Source organism: Dermacentor variabilis, chromosome 8 (assembly GCF_050947875.1).
Source record: "Dermacentor variabilis isolate Ectoservices chromosome 8, ASM5094787v1, whole genome shotgun sequence".
In the NCBI taxonomy this organism is placed as follows: domain Eukaryota; kingdom Metazoa; phylum Arthropoda; class Arachnida; order Ixodida; family Ixodidae; genus Dermacentor; species Dermacentor variabilis.
In genome coordinates this window covers 19,490,106-19,510,582 of record NC_134575.1, presented here as the reverse complement: position 1 = coordinate 19,510,582, position 20,477 = coordinate 19,490,106, and the positions used below count along the sequence as shown (strand labels likewise).

General features: G+C 48.0%; 1 protein-coding gene across 2 annotated transcripts; it reads left to right on the top strand.

Annotated features, from left to right (window-relative positions):
- The first annotated feature begins 1,764 nt into the window (after window positions 1-1,764).
- LOC142589767 (uncharacterized) lies at window positions 1,765-18,961 on the top strand. Of its 2 annotated transcripts, none has more exons than XM_075701352.1 (7): window positions 1,765-2,117; window positions 5,168-5,468; window positions 8,157-8,258; window positions 12,303-12,525; window positions 14,319-14,608; window positions 16,706-17,047; window positions 18,466-18,961. In XM_075701352.1, the coding sequence occupies exons 2-7, from the start codon at window positions 5,172-5,174 to the stop codon at window positions 18,571-18,573; spliced, it is 1,362 nt and encodes a 453-aa protein (XP_075557467.1). In that variant the 5' UTR covers window positions 1,765-2,117; window positions 5,168-5,171; the 3' UTR covers window positions 18,574-18,961. The 2 variants fall into 2 exon arrangements, with proteins under 2 accessions (XP_075557467.1, XP_075557466.1); XM_075701351.1 differs by lacking the exon at window positions 1,765-2,117 and adding an exon at window positions 3,722-3,931.
- The last annotated feature ends 1,516 nt before the right edge of the window (window positions 18,962-20,477 follow it).

Sequence of the window (20,477 nt, the reverse complement as noted above, 5' to 3'; positions counted from 1 at the left end):
GTTGGCGCGGGACAGAGGTAATTGATGATGATCATGATGATGATGATGATGATGATCAGGAGGAGGAGGAGGAGGAGGAGGAAATCGCAGGACGATTCCTTCGCCCTTCAGTGGACATAAAATAGGCGGATGATGATGAAGATTACAACGACAAATTGGTGGCTGCCTAAAATATGTGGAATATTGCGCAGGTTGGACCCGTCTGTGGACTGCGTTCGTTTAAAAGGTATTATCTTTTTGGCAACACATTGAAATAATTGGCTAATGAACATGTTCACTGAATTCCGCTCTACTCTGTGACTCATGGGAGAAGGGGCTTGGCACAGGGTCTCTGACAGCTCCTTAAACCATCATTCTGTCGATTTTCCAGTCAGCGACGAGGCACCCTTTCTGAAATAAAATAAACTTGTAAGATATGTTATAATCCCCTTCGTGAGCCTGTTCAGTGCGGCTTAACCAGTCGAAGAAGAAGCTGAACCCTGTGGAGGCTGTTTTTCGAGCTGCACGGAATCCAAGCGCCAGCTTTCAAGTTAGAACGACCCTAACATTGTGCTTCAACAACGTTCCATTGCCCAACAGCTTCATCGCAGCCGCCAACGTTGTGCGTATGCAGGCCCTGACGGACACGGTAACGTCATTTTTTCTGCATCATACGACGATCAGGGTTTCTCACCAGGGCTACGCACCTGGCGTGTAAAGAAGAACGCACGTGCCTGGAAAAAACGTCCCAAACGCTTGCTTTTGTCCTTCTAAAGTTGAGAACAATATCACATAGCGTGCACAAACCGTTTATGTCTTATACATCGCACTCGCGCCAAGCCCTGAAGCTCTAAAATATCGCATTAATAATATCAAGATAGGAATTTGGCATAGCCCTCCTAAATCAAAACGAACAAAAGAACTTAAACTTCGATACATTCAAACCGAGAATGCGCAGTTAAGCCCGTTGATGCTTCAAGGCTCGTAACGAAGTTGTGCATCAAAGGATTCCTGTTAGTCGGAGCACATTACTAACGTAATGCTTTGTTATTGCGACAGCAATTATATGGGCACTCTAGGCTCATTTCTGCCGTCGCTGTCGCCATGAGGTTCCGTATAAAGTTCAAAGGTGATAAAACTGACGCCACCCACCGTGTGTTGTATGTGCGAGGGAAGGTGTGCGAGGGTGAGCCGGCGATCGCGGCTCAATCTCGCGCACGCAACGGAAGAAAGCGGGGACGAAGTGCGCCGCCTTCCGTCGCGCGTAAAGCTTCGGAGAGAGGGTGGCGAGGGGGTTGGGAGGTGTTATACTCCGGGCGGCCCGGACGGTCGCGCGTGCCAGGCCGAGCCGCTCTACCTTGGAAGCCATCTGCAACGAGTACAGAGTCCGCACGGCACTGCTTTCGCGACTTAGTTCGCATTGATGCGAGCGGCAGCACAAAGGTCAACCCGCTCGCTGCTGCTGCCGGGTTTCCTTACTGCGGCGTTTATGAATACTGCGTTATGAACAACGTTTTACATCAACTAAGATAGCGACTTTTCCTTATTCGAAGATTATTCGAAAAGCTTTCGATATTCGATTCCATTCGCTTCTGGCACTATTATATTCATATTTGATTCGGTATCAAAAAACACTATTCGCACGCTCCTACTTTTTATCGTCAACTTGCACCCTATCTTGCCTTGTTGCACCAGGGGGACCGTGACTTGTCCTCGGGACCTTGGCCGCAGCTAACAATGTAGATAACCATAAAAGCCGCATCGTCGTATCAGTCCTCGTTTTATAATTGTATCTAACATCCTCGTGATAATGTTTACTATTCACTATATTTCTTTTGGTTCTGCTAGTACATCACTGGCAGGCAACGATGATATAGTCACTTGGCTCACCAATGTGACCTGCCTTGTGATGTACTGAATTATCTAATTAGACCTTGCTTTTAAATTTCATCAGGCGTGGGCGAAGCTCCCCCAATACAAATCATTAGTGTATCTTAGTATTAGCCGTAATTTTTATATTGAAATACTCTGTGAGCACCAAACTGACAGTTCTCTCTGCTCTTCGACCGCAGGCACCACATAATCTCATCACGGCGACCCTGCAAGCCACCAGCGAATCGGTGCCCAAAAAGCCCTAGGTAGAACTCACTACTTCTTAATCTATATGCGGTGATCGAAGCAACCACCAGCTAATAGGCTACTGCAACTTTTTTTTCGAATACGGCGACGTGTGGTAATCTATCCATGAACAAGTCAACAGGGAAATCTTGAGGACGTTCTCTATTGAAACAAGCTCTGTTTAGAGAAGACGTTGAGTTTGTCGGTAATATGCGCATGCCTACGCGGTAACACGAGCGCAGCACTAAGAAGGACGCAATGGCGATGGAGAACTCACTACCGTCTGCCAAATCAATACGCTGCGTCCAAGCCTCACAGACATTTGGTACTTTCCTGTGAATTCCACCGACTCCTTATGGGTTGTGTATGACGCAGGAGGCTTTATTTATAGCCTCATATTGATTTTGTTGATATGTCGTGGGTAATGGGTTACTGGTTAATAAATCAAAGAATGGGCAGATTACATTCTACACCATTGCCAAAGCTGCATGCGTCTGAAGATTCTAATGTCTATGCTGATTTGCTTGACTGTGCAGTTTGACTGCATGAGAAAGTCGCGACACTGATCGAAAAACTCCGAAAATAGACAACGGTAATACGTGATTTACCGTTTTCCTGGTGTTTGCTTAGCAGGAGCAACGGCTTGTTTGTAGTGTGTCCGAAAATAAAAAGGCGTTTATTCCACCAACCGGCAAGCTCTACTTTCAGTTCCGCGAAGCTAGCAGTATAACGTGTATGTGTAACGTCATTTTTCTTTTTTGTCTTCCATCCTGATCAGTGCGTTTTCGCACTGTTGTCAACTTGTGCATTTCCTCATACTTTAGTTGAAGAGGGAAAGCGGGGGGAGGGGGGCAGAAAAATCGCAAGAACGCCCGCGTACCGAGCGTTGAGTGCACGCTAAAGAACCCCGGGTGGTCGAAATTAATTACGGAGTTCCCCACTACGCGGCGTGCCTCACCATTATACTCTGGTTTGGGCTCATAATGTCACGGAATTTGATTTATTTACACGTCGTAAGTGAACTGCTCAACTTCCTCCATATAAAGCCGGCACATAATGAAGCCAAGGAAAGCACAGGAAAAGTTACTTCTAGTTCTTATTAGAAGTGTAGAAATGATACAAGTCAAAATTAAAGGAAAATGGACGGGAAGAAGAACTTCTTGCTGGTGGGACCAGCGCCCACCACCGCCATTAGGCGTGCGTTGCGTTACGAATTGTGCTGTGGATGTGCCTTTCCCCAAATCCACATTCTTCGGTATTGCTATGTACGAAGTAGAAACCTGAGAGTGTTAGCCAGTGCCACTCGGGGCCATGGCGGCGAATGTGGAACATCGTTTCGACTCATGGCGTCAGGTAGCAGGTGAACATTTTTCAGAGCATGCAGCTGACCAATAAACCCTCGTATGCAACTTGACGGCATCAAACTTGCCGCAGTCGAGACCCTGACTAAGCAATGAACGGGAAGAAGGGAAAATGACGGCCCCTCGGTTCCCCGTCTACGCGTTTATTGCTCAACTAGCGCGTCCTTATTCTTCTTCCACTACAACTTATGTGCGATGCAGACTTGCTTAATACGTAATATTTGGCGTGAATTTTACGGATGCTGTAAGGCCTGATTTTTTTTCCTTGAAGTGATGTATTACCTATTGATGCTACTTCGAAGTTCTATCTCTGTTATCGTTTCCCCCTTCATTTCTCTTTTACCTCGACCACCCACTTCTTTTGTATGCGTCCGTGCTTCTGATGATCACCATCGTCATCATAAACATCACGAGCTAGAAGAAGAAAGACCCTTCGAGCGGCCGGACGCAGCATTCTCACACTCGAGCTGTCGGTAAGCTTCCAATTCTTGCGGCGCGCCAACGGTGGGTGTTTTTTTTTTTTTTTTGTGGCCGCCCAATCACACCACCTGCGAGTAGTAATAATTTTATAGTGTCAGTTGTCCGCCTTTCCCGCATGCTAGAAGCGGTTCTACTGGCTGTCGCCATCTATGTGGATTGATGTGAATAATTGTGGATCAGTACGCCAAATCCAAGTCAGTTAACAGGGTAAATACAGCGATAGTAGCGCGAGCTATATAATATTTAAACTATAATGAGTTGGGATCAATATATGAAAAGGCAGGGAATGGCGCCGCACCTGCAGATCGATCTGGTCGGTGCGCATCCACAGAACGAGGCCAGGGCACCTTATTAACGCTTTTTATGTCGCCATGCATTTTCGTAGTAAACCTGCCATGATTTCAAAAATCAACGACGTTCGCTGACGCCCTTTCACCTGCGAAAGAACATGAAAATTGATAGGCGTGGTGTTAAGTATGTTGCGCACTGTGCAAGTGTCAAATCACTGTGTCGCACTTTTATACTAACAAAGCTAATTTTTGTAGAGGCCTGACGTCTTATCGCGGCAAGCCTTAGCGTTTCCTTACTGAACTCAGTTGAAGTGAGCTCAATTTTTCGACAGGGCCTTCTTCATATGATCCCGTTTGTACTCTTCTTCCGAAAATAATTTTAATGCAATTGATCGGCCTCTTCTGTTCTTCCGGCTAAAATGGTTTAATATGCAATCTAAACTATTCAACCCGCTTTGTACATGATTCTCGCGGAACCAGTCTTGATTTCATATTATTGCTGCATATAATGTACTTAAAACACACAATACTTATTGGGCTGACCAAGCATACAGTTTCAGAGCACCTACCTATACAAGTTCTTGCATATCTTCCACAACTGAATAGTTATTCAATACCCGCCGTGGTTGCCCAGTGTCTATGGTGTTGTGCTGCTGAGCATGAGGTCGCCAGATTGAATCCCGGCCATGGCGGCCGCATTTCGATGCGGACGAAATGCGAAAACACCCGTGGTACTTTGATTTGCGTGTACGTTAAGGAACCCCTGGTGGTCGAAATTTCCGGAGCCCTCCACTACGGCGTGCCTCACAATCACAAAGTGGTCTTGGCACGCAAAAGCCCATAATTTAATTTCAGCCGTTCAATCACGTGGAGATTCACGTCTACTGTTGAGCACTCAATGCGCGTTCTTTTCGCCATTGCTCTACCCTTACCCTCCAGCACGATGACCGTGTTCGGTGACACGCTGGCCATGGCCCTGGTCGTCGTCGGAGCACTGCTGACGGCCCTGCTCATCTGGCTGCTGATGCGCAAGTACGACCGCGACCACGGTATCGGCGGCGCGTCGCGTCGCAAGGCCGACACGGGCCGGTCACCGCCTTCACGTGAGAACGCGACACCCGTGAGCCCGGTGCAAGGCCGCGAGCCTGCCGCCGAGGTAGGACCCCTCGAAGCGGCGCAACCCGCGGGCGACCTCCGGACGTGTCCCATCACACCGCTCTCGGACAAAGAACCAACGCCGGTGAGTCCTAGCTGGTCGCGCGCCCTTGTAAAGACTTATCTCGCTCGATGGACGGGTTGCCGAAACACTAAAGAGAAACAATTAATTAATTTGGCTTGATTATTCGCCTTTTTTAAAAACCCCATGTCTTTTCCGTAGATTTCGCGGTAAAAGAGTCAGATCTAGAACACAAAATGAAGGTTAAGAGCCCTTATATTTGTCTAGCTGGAACTTTGAATTCCGCAACGACACACTGACGCACAGACATCAAAGTATAGGGGCTGCTGTTGCATAGTAGATCTCACTGAAACTTGCTAAGTTCTTAGATTTTTTTGGAATACAATGTAGCCCGTCAGAACAGATAAAATGTTAGATATGCGCAGACACATGATTAAATCAATGACGTCACGGTGGACTGGTGCGGGAACTTCAAGACGACGTCCCGGCCTGTCTGTTCTTCTTGTGCCTTTTATGGCTTAATAAAGCTCCTCTTACGGTAAAAGTGACTTTTTTGGTGTTCTAGATGGGTACTTTCCTATTAAGGCTCAAACTAACGGTCTTTAGGAGTACCTTTAAGCGACATCTTTATTGTAGTGACTTGTCCGTTCACATATACTGTAAACTCTCGTCATACCACAGTCGCCTTATCCCTTATATCTCTTCTAGTAGACTTCTTTGCTCGACTATACACACTAAACCCTTCTTTTGGCAAAGCCGTTTGATCCGAAAAATCTGATTAGTCGAAATCATCTGGAGCCCACAGCAGTGCATGCATTTTATTCAGATCATTTGAGCAGTGGGTGCCGGACGTCGCTTAGTTAGTACGAAGTGCCAATCGGGAAATCCGCGTGGGACCACCCGATGCAAACATATGCGGTGGCTCTTCGTGTTTGTTTGCATGGACTCGGAGAGGCCAAGAGCGACGCGAAGGTCAGTCCACAACATCATGCAAATCCATATGTGTAACTCTATCGCACGATGATAGCCGAAACGTGCCACATCTGTTCACTAATGTCTTCGTAATTACTCTACTGCCGTGCCCAAAAGGGACATCATATGACAATAAGAGCCGGACGACTGCAGCAATAACATCATCGTCAGCTCTAGCTTCCACACAACACGTGTTTGACACGCAGGATAAGTTTGATTTCATGTGGAGGTTTACTCTTCCCAACAAGTGACATAGTTCGAGGGGAGGAAAGAATATCACATGTGTAGCCTGATGCAGCTCCCATCTCCGACTCAACGATAAAGCAATGTTCGTATCGAAACATCACATTCGGTCAAAGAAAGTGCCTGTTCATTGAACACTTTCTCTCTAAAATACACACCGGGGGTAAACATAAACAGCAGAAAATATTCCTCTAATAAGTATTGATAATATTAACAGATAGCCGTGCATAGCACATGGCTGGATTACTTTCATTTCGAATGGCCTCGGTTGCTTGGTCGCGCAAACCCAGCCCGACGAACTATGAAGGAATGGAAGCTGGTATGTAAGACATGGATGCTACCTGCATTGCACGCTTAGTGTACAGGCACGCATTCAGGTGTTTACAAAAAAAATTACTTCAATGGCGTCACTTCGGCTTACCGGGAAGACTGAGTAGCCAGCAGGCTGGTGTGGCGTTGACGTCGTTCAGTGCCATTCCCTAATATGAGCCTCCACCCCCCCCCCCCTATAAAACTGCTTGAGCTGGCAGAGGTGCCTTCGTGGAGGCCTTCGTGCTGTATATCGTTGTGACCTCGCACTGATAGCATGAGGCCATGCCCTGAATGCTACCGTGGCGAGTGGTAGGTAGACAAAAGCTGCTCTTCGGCGCGGTCATATAATGACACGAACGTTATGATTTACTAGGGTGTCATTGACAAGGAGCGTCATCTCAAAGCCAAAGAAAAGGAACGCGGTCACGTCAGTATTACAGCTGCGACAATCAAGACCACCGAACGAAGTGTACACTCTATGTCATCACGAGCGATAGGATACTTTATTAGTTCATGACTTGTTGCAACGAAAGACGCGGTTATCTTATAATTCATAATAAATGCAGAAGAAAAGCAGCAATACGTGTAATGAGATCACTGACGTCATCCACACCAATGTATCAAAGGGTACGCTCATGACATCGATGCAGCGTTCATTTTTGTCGGACACGTTCCCTACATAATTCTAAGGCGATTTCGATATGGTATCACATAGGTGCCACTGGAAAGCTACGCCCCCGGGTTCATTGCTTCTTTAGTCACGACTACCGAGAACCATAACTTGAGCCTAAAGTGGTTCAGTCTAAGGGGTCTGTCACACTGAGCCACAAGTAGACGAACTCAGTCCTCCGCCACCGTACTGTTGGCGCTTCTCCTACTCCCAGGCGGCAATGATACAATTTCTGATGCTTCGATCTGACATGACGTTGAAATGCATTTTTTGTCGACAGGGTTCACTGGCACGTTGCCTAGTGTGACAGCGGCCGAAAGCAGCGAGACAGAGTGCTATGAGCATTGATCGAAAACAACGTAATATTGTCATTCATGTTACATATAAGCTGCAAGAATCATAAGATATGTTGGCAGATTTGGCAGGACCACTGAGAAGGCTTTATTGGTGAAGAACTGACTATCATGCTGCCCTCAGTGACAGCGACCTAAGAGGCCGAGACACGGCGTATTTATCGATAAGGCTTCTTTGTTTTCCGGTGTCGACGAAACCAGGGCGACGCCACTGCCCATGGCGCAGAACCCGTGCCCACGTCGCCCAAGGAGCCCCCGGTGACGTCTCCCGTCACCGTGTCGTCTGGCGAAGAAGCACTATCGGTGAGGAGCCGGATGTTATCATGCCGTGGAACGACGGCTTCTATAGAACGTTGTATTCATAGAGGAAGGAAAAAGCTAGGAGGGAGCATCGGGCAACGCGATTGAAGCCAAACCTTTCGGCCCAACACGTGATCGCACGTCAAAACGCGCGGTTGGTTTTAGTCTTCCCGCTCTACAGGCAGAGCAGCGGCAGGGCAGCCGAACAAGCGTGCACCGAATAAAAAGTACTGGCGGAGCTACTGGGAACCTAACCTCACAGCAAATCTCGATTCTTGCTCCGTGATCTCAACTCCAGAGGTCACGTGCTGGGCCACCACTGAGCAAAGGGCTGGTGTTCACTAAACGGCTTCTCCGCACGTTCGCTTGCCAAGGCTGGTTGCGTGGCGTAATGGTCTCTCCTTTTTTTTTCCTTCCTCCATGGTTTTATTGAGGGAAGCGCCATTTTGCGACCACAGCGCCGTCTATCGTCAAGTGCCACGCTGGTATGTGAGATCATGCTGGAATTTGCACAGAGAGTGTGCTGTTGACGACGAGTGGTACGTTTTCGTGTTTTTCTGAAAGGTCGTAAGTTTTTGCGGTTGAGGGACTTCTTAGCATGTCGTAGACTGAGCGTTGAGCTTCAATATAGCCGCAATATCGAAAAGCAATGAACCTAGAGGCGCTGCCATAGTGCTGCCCATGATTTAAATACGAGGCAAGTCGAGTCATTGTCGACATGCAACATACGTGCAATGAGTTATCATTATACGTGCAGCCTCGAACTCTGTATTAGGCTTCCACTCAGGTGACACCAGTCATAGGTGTCTCCGTGCGCCATGCGCCGTGCCGCACACTCCAATAAATATAACTAGCGATGCTCGGAGGCCAACACGTTTTGCTAGTTTTCGTGCTCTAAAATTTTCGCAGTACTATTTTCTCAGCATTGTTTACCCAGCTACCGTGCATCAAGCTTTAAAGAGCAGTGGACTGTAAGGTTACTCGACCGCAAGGGCCGGTAAAATGGAGTACTCGATAAAATGACCTTGTAACAGTGGCCGCGGATATACCCCTATCAACCGGCCGCACGCAACCCGTTGAAATAATATGCCCACTTTTCGGTCTGGAATGGTTACTGTGCAAGTGCACCCCGCCAACTCGAGAGTGCGGGAGAACGAACGACTCTCTGCCACAGCAACTTTATTTCCTGAAGTTATACAGCGCGCGAAATGCGGCGTCGGCCGGACAACTTGCCTCGGAGATTCGTAATCACGGGAGAATTCATGTCGACTAGGGGCGGCCGGCACACGGTAGGCATTACGTTAGTTACACAACGAAAACGAATGAACCGTCATTTTCTTCGTCGGCACGTACTCTTTGCATAATTTCCCCCCAGTCAACTTCTACCAAAATGTTCGTTGCCGAGCGTGATGTCCTTCGAACATATCTGAATAACTTCAATCTGCGCGCATGAAGACATTGTTGACTTCGTCTGTTCTTGTCGCTAGTTCAGTGACTCGAATACGCACCTTTCGTTCCCATCCCAGTTTGATTACGGGCGCCGAGTTTGTCGCCATGCGCTCACCGGGAACGATACCCTTCTGAACACAAACGCGACGAAGCTGGTGGCTTCAAGTCCTTTCTATTTATGCTGGCAATACAAAGCTGGCGTTTGTCTTCAACTGCAGCGGCGGAGTTCACGGAGTCGCCACCGCTGAAGATGAGCTTCACATTCGCTTGCTCAAGTTATTTTTTGCAGCCGAATAGAGTACAGTGGCAGCCCGTTTACCTTGAGTCATGTGACACTGTAGCAATCGCGGACGGAACACGTCAGAATCACGCTCGTTCGCAATGACACCGCTACGGTTCCAAGCTGTCGCTGAGAGAAACGGCGCAGGGCACATACCAGTACGGGGACGAGAGCGGCTTGCTGGCTCGAGGATGCGTTCCTCTTTCCCTTAACCGACAAGACGGTCTATACGTAATTTCGTGGTCGAGCTTTTGCTAAACTGCGAAGTTTAACGAAGACATGCCCGATTCGCCGGCGTCGCCCGCCGTGGCTGCTTAGTGGCTATGACGTTGGGCTCCTAAGCACGAGGTCGCTGGATCGAATCCGGGCCACGGCGGCCGCATTTCGATGGGGGTGAAACGTGAAAACACCCGCGTACTTGGATTTGGGTGCACGTTAAAGAAGCCCAGGTGGACCAAATTTCCGGAGTCCCCCACTAAGCCGTGCCTCATAATCAGATCGTAGTTTTAACACGTAAAACCTTATAATTTAATTTTAATTCGCCAGCGTCAGAGTTGTGCTACAGTGGCCTAGCTGTTACTTAGTCATCGATCTCTAGTAATAACATCTTGGCGAAGACTGGTTGGTACATCTTCAATGTGGGCTGAATCAGCTCGACTGAAGCGAGGACACAAAGATAAATGAACTCCACGCTACAAATGCTGACATATACCGTCTGAATTTTCATTATAAGAACGCCGTCCTTATATAGTTTGCCCAGGACAAACAAATGTAGTTCCCTAGCACAACACAAAATTTAAAGTTCACATGCACGAATGATATGCGCGCCTGGCTGTCAATACAAGTGGGCAAGTAATGCGAGGTAGTACGCCTTTCCCTGCAGTGCCAGAAAAATACATAGCCTTTTTCCATGAGATTTTCTAATCGTGTCTTGTACTAGTGTGCGGGTGTTTGTTCTTGGCCGACCATAAAAGATTGGCGTTCTTTAAATAAAATTTGAGATGACCGTCGCAGCTTGTCAGGTGGTGCCTAATTTTCATTGTCTCCTCATTTCAGTCCAGTTGTTTCAGCTTCTACTGAGTCATCGCATCATAACTTCCATTCATCAGATAGCAGTGTACACAGTGTAACGAATGATTTCCCTCAAGCATATGAAAAATAACGGTAGCGCCGCTGTAGCACGCTTCAGATGCTCCAAATGGCTGAACGGCCTCCAACGTTCATCATCAACTCAATTGCGAAGCAAAGCAAGGGCACGTGTCATGTAGGCATTCTTGTGAAACGCTGCGTATATTCATTTGCACGGAGAAGCAGAGGCAATTGTGCATATCAAAGTTCAATCGATCAATTTTAGTGCTATTGCTTAAGCATGCTACCCCCGTCGTCAATGGTCGCAATGTCAATCAGAGTAAGTGTCAATCGTCGCCTTGTACGCTTTTCTTGTTTTGCGACATGTTTTGGTGTCTGCTTTTGCAACATAATCTAAATCGTCCTACCTAAGCATTGCATGGCTCCTAAAATGGCACTAGAACAAGTGCAAAAAAATTGGTTCAGCGCGCACACTGAAAGCGTTCTTCCTAGGTAGGCTGTGGGGAACCATCGGTCAGCCCTCGACCTGTCATCAGTGCCATGACCATTGGAGGTCTGCGCGTAAAAAAAAATACGTTGGCAGACGTAGGAATGTAATAAAACAAAACAAATGGTGATAAAACACGAGCCTCACAACAGACGCAACAAGCACTGAACGCTAACAATTTACTTTCTGAAGCGTCGGGAATGTAAATATCCAGTAAATCACGTGAACAGTAAGCAGAATGCAGTATCCCTCCCAACCAATGAAATATGAAACTAAGAATAGAATACTTCACTCTTCAACGCATTCCGGCACAAAGGTGATGCAAAGGTGAAATCGATGAAGGCTGGCGCAATGCTCCCACACTATTTGAGCTCAAGAAGAAGCTGGCCATGTTATACACGAGATACGCTATTTGTACGTTTTACAGTTTTACATCAATTTTTGTTTTCTTTCATTTCCCAACTTGTTTGATTGATAGTGTACGTGCGTGCGTGGGTGCGTGTACCCTCATTGAGGGTACACACACACACATGAGGCACGTACCCTCATTACGCTTTATTCTGAGCACCCTAGCCATTACGTCTTCTTTCTTTCGGTCTCTGAACTCTTTCTGCTGGACAACATTTATTTGTTAGACAACATAAGCTTGTGTGTCGGCGCCCTGCTGGAGCTGCTACTCTGCAACAAGTGTTCGCGATCGGCACTCCTCGTTGTTCAATTCCGTTGTTCGGTGCCGTCAAAGCCTTCGTCACCAGAGGACGCCTTCAAGGTCTCTCCTAGCGAGGCAGCCCACCAGTCCGGGAAGCCTCAAGCGGAGGGCAAGCAAGTGCAGGGAAGCACCAAGCGTAGTGGCACCGCTGGAAGGAACCAGATGCGGGAAACCGGCGAGTCGCCGCCGCTGACAAGGCAAAGCAAGCGCAAGACAAAGAAGTCTGCCGCGGCACCGCTCAACGCCACCGAGAGCAGTAAGTTGTTGAACTAGCGGATGCTTTTATTGCTCAATACGTTGTAATGTGCAGATTCCTATCCAACTGTTGGGTTGAAAAGCAGTAGTGGAAACACATTATGCCTTAAAAGTTGACCGATCGCACCAAGGAAACTTCGAATGAACGTGTGAGCGAAAATCAGCCGACCTAAAAACAGTTAAGGCGTGGCTTAATAAGTTCTTAGCCGATGGTCCGGCTCGGGCACGAAACGTACGTCTGAGGAAACAAAGCACGAGATAAAGGAGGCGTTCGCTAGAAGCAGGACAATGTATATCGTTAGTTTGTCGCGACTGCCAGCACTGAAGGCCACTTATGCTGAAAGAAAAAAAATTTTAGTTTCTACGCGTGGCATATCGCAGTACCCGAATCTCTAGGACTAATCATTTCCTTTAGTTAAAATTCGAATTTAAAGGGAGTTTCACGGGGACACTGTACGTAAGGAAGTAAGGATAGCAGTTTTATCGGCCGCCTGAACTTGTTCATATTCGCTTACTAACTAAATTAACAAGCACGGTGCCACACGCGCATAGGCACACATGAACACTTCTCACTGGATCACCGCGGAAGCTCGCTGTCAAAGCGCTGGAGCGAGGGAGCGCGGCAGCAGAAGTGAGCGAATTAACCTTCGTGCTGCCTCTCACTTCAACGCAAACTAAGCGAAGAAAACACTGCGCAAATGAAGCTATAAGCACTCGGCGCCCACTCTGTCCCATCGCAGATCGCTTTCGTAATAGGGCCCGCAAGCCGCGGGCCGCTCCATACGCTGCAGCCGCCGGAGTAGAACGATCCCCCCCCCCCGCCCACCTCGAATTGAATTCTGGGTTTGTACGTGCCAAAACCACAATTTGGTTATGAGGCACGCCGTAGTGAGGGACTGCGGATTAATTTTCACCATAAGGGGATCTTTAACATGGCTCTAATACTGGTAAAGCTAGGGAAACTACGGAGCATGTTTTATTAGAATGTGAAGAGGTCTACCCAGCGGTCGATTCAGGCAACACTGGTCTCCTTGAAGCCCTTGAATTTAGCGAGAGCAGTGGAAAAGTAAACATGTCCGCAGAAGGGATTAGTAAGAGGCGATTGGAGGATTGGTGGAAGGAAAGTAGGGAAACGACAAAAAACGGAGACGTACAAAAGCACAGTTCGCAATAGAGGATCAGAAAATTTGGTTGTGGGAGTTCATAGTGTTTTTTTTTTATTGTTTAACCTAGGTAGGACATTAGGCAGCATAATAACAAGAGCTTGGTGGCGCAACCCACCGCCCCGTTCCAAAGGAGACGCTCATAACATCCATCCAATTCACCGGACACAAGCGTTTTTGCATTTCGTACCCATCGAAATGCGGCCGCCGCGGCCCAAATTTCATCCCGCAAACTCGTGCATAGCAGCGCAACACCAAAGCCGCTAAGCCACCGCGGCAGGTCATCCCCTCCACACCTTCGTCCCATCCCCCCGGTGCCTTGCGTCCAGCGGAAGACGCGCGCTTCCTGCCCACTTTCCTCCCTTGCGCGCGCAAATTGAGTCGCCATCGTCGGCTCACACTCGCACATAAAGTCTACCATGCGCGGCGACGACGTCATCGCCCTTGGAATTTGTGCAGAACATCACGGCGACGGCAACGGCGTCGTGTCCATATAATATCAGTTTCCATGTAAGCAGTGTCCATATAATTGTCATCGAAATAATAATGATCCGAGGAGGATATGGCAACTTCTGGCACAAGTTCGCACGCGATGCGCGTAGTATAGCGAACAAGCTTTGCTCTGACGCAGGCGCCGTGAAGCGGAAGCCAAAGCGCAAGCCTACCGGCATGGTCCCAACGGCGGCGTTGCCAGCAACTCACGCAACGAGTGCGGCAACCACGGAACCACCAGCACAAACGGCGCTGCCCGAAAGTGACCGGACTTCGCGCTCAGTTGCGAATCCATCGCAAGGGGTCGGGCCTCCCGACGACGCGAACGAACCGGCGATCCGGGAGCTCCGCGAGGCTTCCGCCCCACGAGCGGCTGACAACACTCAGTGCGCCTTCCCACTACCGCGTCACCAGGGCGACACGAACCCGGTATGCTCTCTCCTCACAATTTCCTCGCGATTATCCGCCACATTGGATGAACAGTGTATGCGTTGAAGAGTTCATGCGTCCTGTGGCATCTAGCCCGATGGTTCAGCCGGTCCTGCTGCGCTTTTTGCACAGGCGCCAACAGTGCTCTAGCGGACCGCGTCTTTGTGACGTTGAAGTAGGTTACCCACCATAGGGAATGTGATACACTGACGTCATCTTAGCCGCCATGTTGGAGGACCAGAGTACGGTGAAAATCTGCGCCAGTGACGCCATGTCCAAGCTATCTATGAATGGTAGCGTTAAAGGAGTACTGAGATTGCATTCTCAATTTTTCTTTATTTTGACACTAAAAAAGTTCCTCAACTCCGATTCGTTTACAAAAATACTGACCATGCTCAGGACGACCTAAATAATTTATTAAAATAGCTGTCGTGAAAACCCGTTTTGGTTTAGGCACACAGGGTACAAGGACATCGTGTTGTTTGGCGCTGGCGCGGACTCGCTCGGTCATCTGCTAAGAAGCTTGATTGGGTCATACAACCAGTATCAGTGCAATGGGATACCGATTGGGCCGAATCCAGTGCCAAAACTTCTAGATGTTCGGCTCCCACGTTACGCCTTTTTGGGTCACCATGCCATGACAAGTACACTTCCTGGAAAGCAGACACAAACTCTGGGCCTGTATTCCCAAAACGTTCTTGCGCTAGAATATTTCATAGCAGCAGATGACACCAAGCTCTGGTGTTGGACATATCGTTAGCTGAAGCAACCGGTGCAGGTCAAGCAGCACTTACGAACGAAAAGCTTTTCGAATGCGGCCCCGGTTTGTAGAAGAGATATCACAGTAAACAGTTCAGGGCGTTCACGGGCTTGTCTGTGTTCTAGAATTGAGGTTGAGCATCTTCAGTCCAATAAAAAAATTAAGACAGAATTAAACAACTTTTTCTTGAATCACCTTATTCTAACGAAAGGTCGGAAGTACAATAAGCTTATAGCGTTAGAACATTTTCGAATTGTCAATTTATTGCGTTAAATAAACTTCAAAGTTTTTTTAAGTCTTGAGCTTCGCAAGCATCGGAAATAACTAAATAAATGCTAGAATTCTTGATTCCACGAACCGGGGCCGAATTCACAAAGGTATTCGTTGGTAAGTGTCTCTTGCGATTGATCGGCCACCTTTACTTGTAGTATGTTCAGCAAAAGACCTGAATGTTGTGGGGAGTAGGTGATAATTCCCTATTAAACTGCAGCGAACAAAAAATATAGGACACAAGCAAGGCACGACAGTCGGTTGTTAACTTGCATGTGTCATTCGTTTTTTGTGCACGCAGCAATATACAAATCACTATGTCCATTGTCCAGCATCAGGATTGCCTGAAATGTTCTCTTAAGAATATTTCTATCGTTGGACTTTTTCTGTGAATGCGGGGTCAAATTATGGTTGCCGTCTGTCAAATGGACGAAATCGGGACGGGGGGTGACAGGGGAGCAGGAGGGGTGAGGAGGCAGGTGGTGACCGACCCTGTCAGTGCCACGAGTCACTGTTCTGTACGTGCAACAAAATGTGAACAATTTTCTTGTTCTTCCAATCGTGTCGCGATTTCCACTAATGGAGGTACAGTATAGTTGCCTTACTAATTCGGCATCCTATACAGGCAATGTGAGTTAGGTTAATGCGAAGGATAAGGCCTACAAGAGGACTAGAACCAGGGCTAAACCACCTTTATGGTTTCAAGCATTTCAAGGCATTTCAAGAAAGGAATGGGACCTATTTATTGTTATTCAGTAAAAATAAAAGTGGAGCTCAGAATATTTGGCGTTATATGTTCAAAATTAGCTTTTCAATTTCTTTCGCATATTGGTTTATAGCCGAATATAAGGGTCACTACCGTTGTGCGCGTCTGCCTAACATACAAAGCGCTTAAATCGAACAAGTACCAGTGGTAATTTCATGCCGCCATTGTGAGGCATCCGGGAGCAGACGTTAACCCTCGTTTCATGCTCGTTTGCAAACTGCATGGTAGAACACGATTTCACATACAACGTTATAGAGCGAACCCGTACAAGTGGCGAGCTGCCATCACAACACATGCGCAGGTACCAACAAAGCTCGACACCATCTCGGTCGAAGGTTCGACCTCGGTCGCGGCTGCCAGCGGAGCGCCCAGGCAACAAAGCGCCCTACACGAAGGCAGCGAACCCGCTGAAGTGTCGTCGTTGCCGTCAGATGGCGCAGCCGCAGGAACCGCAGCGACGACCCGCGGAGGTAATGTTGCGCCGCCGGCAGCTGCTGCAACGTCCGATGCAGCCATCGGCCGAGGGTCTTCGGCTGAGGTTCTCCCGCCGCAAGGCGAGTCCGACGACGCCCACGACCCGGACGCGCGCCGGACGTCCCACCGCACTTCTCTGCCGAAGCACGACAGCCCCGACGGAGCCCAGGTGCGTCCTCGCTTTTTCATACCGATTTTTTATATTTCTCAGTGCATTAGCATTTACCACGGCCACTCGACGAAAACACCCAAGGTCCTGCTAGTCCAGGGCGGGGAGGCGGAGTTTACAGCTTTCATCGCATTCCTCGCCAAGGGCGCTATAGTGGTGCGGAAGACTCACGCCGTCAGTGGCGGCAGCTGGCGTGACGGGCATTGAGAGTATATGGTATAATGAGGTTTCCAACCGAAAGCACTGACAAGAACAAGAAGGGATGACGGCATTCACTGGACTAGCAACAGAATGCTTAGTATTCGTTTTCGACGCTCTTTATAGCACGAGACAACCAATGGCGTGCCTTTCTTGAGAACAGACTGGTAGGCTAGTTGGTACTGCATAACTTCAGGAAAAGCACAAAATAGCAAGTAGGACAACTTTTGTTGCGCGTAGGTTCCCTTCTGTTGTACTACGTGCTATTTCGCTCCTTGCCTCAAGTTGTGCCTTTCTTGCTTCTTTCCCCTGTTATGACGAGGCAGCGTCCCAAATTGTTACTTTCAAATGTAATCATAAATGATTTTAAAATTAGGGTTACGTGGGTATGCCTATCAGGAATAAAAAACTTCTTCGCGCGTTTTCTTTTCTTCTTATTATTGCTTTTTCTTTCGGTAAGTAATCTTTAATTGTTGTTTCTTACGTCACATTTCACCTGCTCTACGTTGGAGGTCAGCCAGGCGTTTCTACAGTCGTGGTGGTCGCAGCTGACGCTGTCGTCTGGTAACGCAGCCTTCGTGGGGGAGTCCTGAGGCGGCCGTTTGACCAGCGCGTCGGTGATGATTCACTAAGGACTGCAAGCAAACAGACGAATATAGATATAGTGCTTCTGAAGGTTGTGAGAAGTCGCTTATACAGCCTAGCTGTCTTTGATGCATCAGTTGGTCATGTAGACATATATCTGCGAAAGGATCTTTTTGTTTGTTTTACGAGATCTCAAAAGAGGCGAGACTGTAGCCTACATATACCGTAAAGTGCATAGACAGAGGCAAATAATACTTCGAATAGAAGCACATGATTGCACGATGCATTCATTACTCCTTGCTACCAGGACGTCAACCCTTGACAACGAGAGGGTAGCTCAAGCGACCCCTCGAGGCGAACCAGAAGCCCGAACCCGGAATTGGCTGTCATTGTCATCTTTGTGGTTGCCAATATCATACCGACGTCGTCGTTTGTCATAATAGCACCGTCATCATTGTTGCAAACAGTTGGGGGACACATAACATGATTACAGCAGCTTTAGGCCGACTCCCGGGCATTTGTGGTAGTCTAAGAAGCAATTCGCATCGTAATGAATGTATTCAGAGACTAAGGTATCGCAGATCTTTATTTCTGTCTTCAAGTCATCAAAAAGTGCTTTCGCTACTCTATTGCAGGTTCCAGCCGAGTTAGACACTTTTTCAATGGAACATTCGGCACTGGACAAGCCTGAGGCAACGGCACAAGGAACGAAGTCCAAGGTCAAGCCAAAGCAAGACCTCTGAGGGCCCGCTTGCCGGCGGTATCGCGGTGACATGGCTCCGAGTTATACGCGTCATCAGCGAGTGGCTTTCAACAAAGCATTATCACGCGAACGTTATAGATTTGAGACTTTTGAAATACAACCATCTTCTCGCGAAGTTCGCGTTTCCATGTGATTTGTTTACGCTTGATTTCCCCGTCTGAGCTCCAGCAAACGTTCAGGAGTAGTGCTTTTTATTTTTCTTTAACGGCCTATATGTGTGAGTGCTGCCGTGGGCTACATGAACCGTCGGTGCTCTGGCAAAAGGCACACTGCCGACGACCACAGAACCTACCTTGTGGTAGCATCGAGCGCTGGCAATAGTTCCATTGGACGAACGCCTTGGCTGCATAAAGATTCTTCACACGCGGGACATAGACTTGTCAATGTACTTATGGCACTTCGAAAGCTTCTTGAAGGGCATGCGTCCCTTCCTTTGACGACGTCTTAGTGACGCCTGCTGCAATTCGTCTGTTGCGTGCGACTCTCACAGAGGTACGGAATAACTAAATCATCCACTGATTGAGCACACAGTTGAGATTTGGTGCATTGGCATACTCCCTTCAATTCACGTTTGTTCTTCCAGGAAACATAGGAATATGGCCTAAGAGCTTAACACCCTTCACTGGGTATTTGCTTATCATCAGACATCAGCGCACGCATTTGAAAGACGTTGAACTTTTTACAATCGAAAGGTTGATTCGTACTTAAGAAATTACAATATTTGTACAAGGTAATGCTTGACGCTCGCACAGAATATCGAGCAGAAAGGATTATTATTAGGAAAGTTATGAACAGAAGAGCCATTGTTCAAACGTTGACTCTACCATAAGCGCTGAGTAATAATTTGCTACTGATGACAGTTTTCTTTTTCGGTTTCCCTCCCTTTTATTGCGCTGATGTGTCTCCTCTCTTCCGCCCCTCATATTTATTAGGTACAGCTTGAATATTGTTCCAATAAATACCAGACCGTTCAGCGCTTCTGTAAGACGTAATGGTTTCGCTCTCGTGTACGGTGCATGTATATATATTAAGCGAACAAAAGTCTTAAGTGCAATACGCTTGCGTAATCTCATTGTCACGTTTCCCCCTCTTTTCTTTCTATCTTCCATTTTTATGTTCCTGCCCTTCCTTGTAGGCAGGGGCTGTGCCCCTTCGGGCAGCCGTTGTCAGCCGGCTTCTTGCTTTCCTATTTCTCTCTTTCAAGTATATATGGTAATCTTTAGACAAAAAAAATTCGATATTCCCTAAAGCGCAATTTGAGCACAGCACTGTAAGTGCTTCTCTTTCGCGATATATTGGCTGGCGCGGACAATCCATCTCGTGCAGTAAGTTGCAAACGAAGCGAAGTGTGGTGCGACTGCCTCGCTAATCTAGAGATCGCGAGAGGCAACGCGTGGGTGACACGTGGGCGCGATTCACAACAGCCGCCGCCGACAGACCTCCCAGACAGCGCGCGGTACTCTGGCCATCGTCGCCGCACTACGCTCCTCACGCTTTCACCTTACACTCCTCCGATTTCCGCCTCATGGCTCCGCTATACCCTCCTCTCCGTCTTCCTCCTCTCGTCTTTCATCTCCCAGGGCGCCCCGCGTTCAATCTTTCATTCTTCGCTCGTTCGCTCGGTTACGCCGTGGGACAACGCCGACGCTCACCACAGGAACGGCCGCGTAAGCGCTGCGCTCTAATAAATAATTTTGTGCAGTGACGCTCTGGTTCACGAGCCGTTAAAGCTTCGTAACACGTAAAAACCCATAATTTTATTTTTTAGCTTATTTTTCCAACAAGCTTTAGGAATCACAATGTGAAATACCTAGTGGTTATTACTGGCTTCCTTCGTACTCAGATCAGCTGCGTGACTTAACACTAATAAAAACGCAAGCAACT